This window comes from Chrysochloris asiatica, unplaced genomic scaffold, assembly GCF_000296735.1.
Source record: "Chrysochloris asiatica unplaced genomic scaffold, ChrAsi1.0 scaffold00213, whole genome shotgun sequence".
Lineage (NCBI taxonomy): Eukaryota > Metazoa > Chordata > Mammalia > Afrosoricida > Chrysochloridae > Chrysochloris > Chrysochloris asiatica.
The window spans coordinates 391,850-397,294 of NW_006408731.1; the positions used below are offsets into that span (position 1 = coordinate 391,850).

At 33.4% G+C, this 5,445-nt stretch overlaps 1 protein-coding gene across 1 annotated transcript; it reads right to left on the minus strand.

The window, feature by feature from the left end:
- Positions 1 to 3,088: 3,088 nt before the first annotated feature.
- On the minus strand, positions 3,089 to 4,051 carry LOC102832569 (olfactory receptor 14J1-like). The gene has a single exon (XM_006872756.1). The coding sequence runs from the start codon at positions 4,049 to 4,051 to the stop codon at positions 3,089 to 3,091; it is 963 nt and encodes a 320-aa protein (XP_006872818.1).
- Between the last annotated feature and the right edge of the window lie 1,394 nt (positions 4,052 to 5,445).

Here is a 5,445-nt window from a genome sequence, read left to right on the forward strand (position 1 = left end):
ATTCCTCAGGAGTACAATTAAGAATTCTGGAATACTCATGCTTGGCAATGTTGTCCATAGCTTGTTATAATCCACACAATCAAAAGCCTTTGTATAGTCAATAAAGCACAGGTAAACATCTTTCTGACGTTCTCTACTTTCAGCCAAGTTCCATCAGACATCAGCAATGATACCTTGCGTTTCACGGCCTCGTCTTAATCTGGCTTGAACCTATGGAAGTTCTCTGCTATTCATAAGATTTTCAGTGACTAAAGATTCGGAAGTAGTTCATCATTCTTTCTTCCTAGTCTGTCTTTGTCTGGAAGCTCATCTGAAACCTGTCCACAATGTGTGACCCTGCTGGTTACTTAAAATACTGGTGGCATAGCCCTCAGAATCACAGCAACTCACAAGCTACCACAGTACACAGACAGATGAGTGGTGGCCATTAAATAGCATAACAATCCTTAAATTGATTCATATCATTTTGAAGATTAAGGTGCATCGATTTATACATATTGAATGATTGAATCATCTCATTAAAAAAACAATGTTTACTGGAATGGATGAAGTTGTTAAAAATCCATGTGTGAGAAAAAGAACAGAATATAATAAAATTACCCTATATACCAAAGAATGAATGGACTGTCCAAAGTTCTCCAGCAAAAATATAATTACAATATTATTTGCCTAGTATAAATATATAAATACAAATTGAAACATAAGAATTGAGAGTATAGAATGAGAAATAAAAATATCTTTGCTGTTATGGTGGTTCAATAAACCTATTAAAATAATAGCTAACTGAAGTAAATATTTCAGAAATTTTGTTAAAATATTTAAATTTTGATTTATACAATATTGCAGGTGAATTAAACAGTAGAGTAATTGAAGAGGAAATATTTCTGAGTGTTAAAAATCGAAGACTATGACTTGGTAGCCTAAGTTTCTTAAGCTATTTGCCTCAACCTTTCAAAATAAGAGGGTAAGTCAAAAAGTATTGCTACAAATTCATAGACACCTTAGAAAACCCATAAAAGTCACAGAAAAAATCATAACGTGAAGCTATTTTTACTCAGCATCTCCTCATCTAACTCAACAAATTTCTGAAAGTGGTGTTTCCATTGATCTAAGTCTTATTAAAGTATTATGCATGCTTCCCTTTAAAGCATGTGAAAATGGCAGTTTTATATCCTCAGGAGACACAAATTATGTTGCTTTAAAAAGTTCTTTGAGTTCTGGTAACAAAAAGAAATCTGAAAGGCCACGAGCAGGGATATGGGTGGATGGCTTAAGGTTTCCCAATGAACTTCTCACCTGTCAGTCCTTGCTGTCCTCAAAGAATGAGCAGGTGCTCTCTGGTGGTGAAAAATATTCTTTTTTGTAACTTTCCTGGCCTTTATCTTACCAATGTACATTTAAATTTTCTTAAAATATCCTAATAATCCCTCATGCTGGTCCTATGTCCTTCTGGAAAAATCTATCAAGATTTCTACTTTGGAACCTCAAAAAACATTTTCCATAACTTTCTGAACTGACTTCAGCGTTAATTAATTAATTAATTAATTTAAACTGTTTATTTACAGAGCAGATTATCAGTTTTACTTTAAGCAAATCATAGACTTTGCTTCATTATATGGTTGCAATTCCCTCCATGCACCAGCGGTTAACATTTACCTGTATTCACTTTAAGCACTGCATTGCTCCATGGTCTCCTGCCACCTCATCTTCACTTTGCCAACCTCCTCTGGTGGTATAGTGCCTGCCCCATAACCATTGTCAATGCATATCTATCATTAGTGCATGTATCATTATCTCCTTCTACCTTAAATTTAACTGAGGCTGAAGATCCCCTAAGATGATAAGATTTTAATTGGAACTTTTTTTTTGAAGGCAGCCTAATAAGACTAATATAAATGTTATTTATTGAATAAAATCTGTCTTCAGCCTAGTAGTAATCACTTTGATTTACACATATTTACATTTCAAAGTTTTAAATAGAAAGTAGACTGAAACCTAAATAAGAGACAAAAGTTTCTGATACAGAACAGTTATTATATTTTTTAACTTTTAAAAAAATTGATAAAACATAAAATTTGTGAAATTGAATTCAATTACATGAAAGAGAAATCAATATTAAAATCATGTTTACTCTTTTGAGTTGTCATGATTTTTTTTAATTGTAAAAGATCAACTCTTGCTGCTCAAATAATTTTAAGCCACAATAGCTTATGTACTTTTTTGCATCTGTAACTTAGTATGTTCTCAATTAATACATCTTGCATGAACTAATAAGATTATATGAGACATATGTAGGAAGTAACATGACCATGCCTTGTTAATGGCCACATAAAATGGTTTAATATTTTTGGAAAGTCATATGCTTTTAAATGAACAAGGGAATTGAATTTATATATATATACTTTAATTCTGCAACAGCATTGCTTGAAACTTCAAATTTTAGCATTATTGATATAACTGAAATACTGGAAAGAACATATTTTTATAAAATAGACAAATTATTTATAAAATAGACTAACAATTAAATGTATTATGACATAAATTCCAGTGAAGATCATGCATATATGAAAATTTTAACATAGAATTGCATAGCTGTACATAGTAATGATATATATATATTTGTATCAACATGCAAAATTGTTATGTAGAAAAACAAGATTTAAGCTGGGCATAGGAATTAAATGATTGAAGTAAAAGGATTTTTTTTTTTTTATTGTTCTTGGTAATTTATCACTTTTCATTTCCTTTTCCATTGTAATATTGCCTATTTAGAATAAGATAAAAAGTTTCCTCTATGTTTCTTCATAGGCCTCTGTATACATTTGGGCCTACATGAATTTCAAGCGAAAGAAAAGTAGTGAACATATAGTAATCATTTATAATTGTTTATTGTTTCTTAATTGGAAAGAATGAATAAATGGTCTCAATTACTAAAAAAGTAGAAATTATATGAAGAGTTTCCCTAACCACAGTGGTTATAATGTATGATCAAACAAACAGGAAACATTTTTACTGTTTTTCATCAATATCACTTATTGAATGAACTCAATATTATATATAATTTTGCTTATATATGGTAGCAGAGCTATCAACAACAGGACAAAACTGTTTTTTCACTAATGAATTGTCCACCCAATAGTAACTTTCTAAAAGCTTCCTTCATGGCCTCATTTCTCAGACTGTAGATAACAGGGTTGAGTGACGGGGGAATGACTGTATAAAAGATAGAAATCATAAGGTCAAAAGCAGTTGGAGAATCTGAAGTTGGTTTTAGAAATGCAAAAGCACCTGTGGAGAGATAAAAGGAGACAACAAATAGGTGGGGCAGGCAGGTAGAGAAGGCCTTGGATCTGCCCTCAGCAGAGGATATTCTTAGTACTGTGGAGAAGATGCGGATATAGGAGAAGATAATAGAGGTGAAGCAGATGAATGCCAGCATAGACATGAAAGCTGCCACTCCAATCACTGCAAGGTAATCATTGGAGCAGGAGAGTTTTAGCAACTGGGGGATGTCACAGAAGAATTGGTGAATAATTTTGGCCTTACAGAATGTCATGGAGAATGTGACTATTGTGTACAAGATTCCAGAGATGCTTCCACTTAACCACACAGCTATCATAGCCCATTTGCACTTACTAGGATTCATGATGACCTCGTAGTGCAATGGGAAGCAGATGGCAACATAGCGGTCATAAGACATCACTGTGAGAATGGCCACCTCAGAACAAGCCAGAGATGTGAAGAAGAAAACCTGGAGTATGCACTGACCTTGAGAAATATAGCCATCATCCATCAGAGAATTGTTAATGGACTGGGGAACCGTGACAGAAATGAAGGAGAGGTCCAGGAGGGAAAGATGTTTTAAGAAGTAATACATTGGGGCTTGGAGATGCTTATCTACTGTTGTAATGATGATAATGATGAGGTTACCTGCTAAGTTTAACAGGTACACTGCTAAGAATAGCAAACCATGTAAAATCCGTAGCTCCCAAATGTCAGAAAACCCCACGAGGAGGAATCCACTCATTGTGGTTATATTTACCATGATCATTTTGAAGAAATTTATTGTGGTGGCATCTAGAAGAAAGAAGAATATGAAACAATGTAGTATAAAAATATTTCCATTTATTTATTCTTATTGTTTCCTAAAGCATTTATTTATCAATAAGTTGTCATGTATCATCAATTCTGTCTGCATAGGGTCATTACTGTTGGTACCAACTCAATGGCACCTAACAATAGCAACATGTATCAGCTATGTTCTAGATGTTTGCCATCAAAACATATAGCTCATAGTTTACTACTAGTAAACCAATAGTTTTAGCAGAGTCAGTTATGCTAAAGTCACTATTCCTGTCACAGAAAAATAGTTACTGTCACACCAAAAAGCAAAAACTTCCATTTTCACTAATGAAACACATTTCTTTGTTTAATTAACAAACAAAATGCAAACCACAGGGTTCAGCTGTGGATTACAGATATGTAAAATTGGATAACTTGTATTTCTCCAAAGTATAGTGTCCTATTCTAGCAGATAGAATTAATAGACTTTAGAAATATAGAGTATTGGGTATTGAAAAAATAGATTCACTTGTTTGACAGGGTAATCCCTAAAGTTCTTTCTTGCCAAATAATTGTATACTTGGGAAAGCCATTGTAACCATGGAGACAACGACCAAACTGTGTCTTATTATCAATCTTCCTATTAATATTTCATGTAATGAAAATCTTATAGTAATGAAAAACAAAATCACTTTTGCTCAATAAAGAATTACTTGTCACGCTCAGATACCGTGTTTAATTTCCTGCAACATATTTTTTTACTTCTAAAGTAATTTTCTCTTTGAATCTTCTTTTCATTCACTTTCTCTCACCTTTATTTGCAACATCAAAATAGAATCTCACAAGATATAAACTGTTAAATATTTCTGAGAATGGAGAAATCAAATTTAGTTCTTCATCCATTACTTTGAGCTTTGTGGAAGGAAAATATTCAAGATACCTTCATTAAGGAACTGAAAACCAAACTCACTGCCTTTCTGTCAATTTGGACTCACGGTGACCCTATAGAGCAGAGTAGAACTCTCCTGTAGGGTATTCAAGACGGATGAATATTCATTGAAGTTGACCACCATATCGTTTTCCTGAGGAGTAGCGAGTGGATTCAAATCTTTTGGTTACCAGCAAAATGCTTAAATACTGCCTCACCACAGCCCTTTTACAGTTATGAGAGCTGATGTAACACTTCACATAGTCCTTGATAATTTACTTCCAGTTCTGTGAGTTCAAGGCTACATTGACAAAAAGTGCTGCATCACAGTCTTCTGTGGCTTTATATTAAACCACAAGACATCTCCTACAATTTGTTTGTATCTTCTTAGAAATTATAACCGGGAGAATCCTAAATTCCCAGGCCAGTGCTCCCTACCCATTCTTTATCATTTA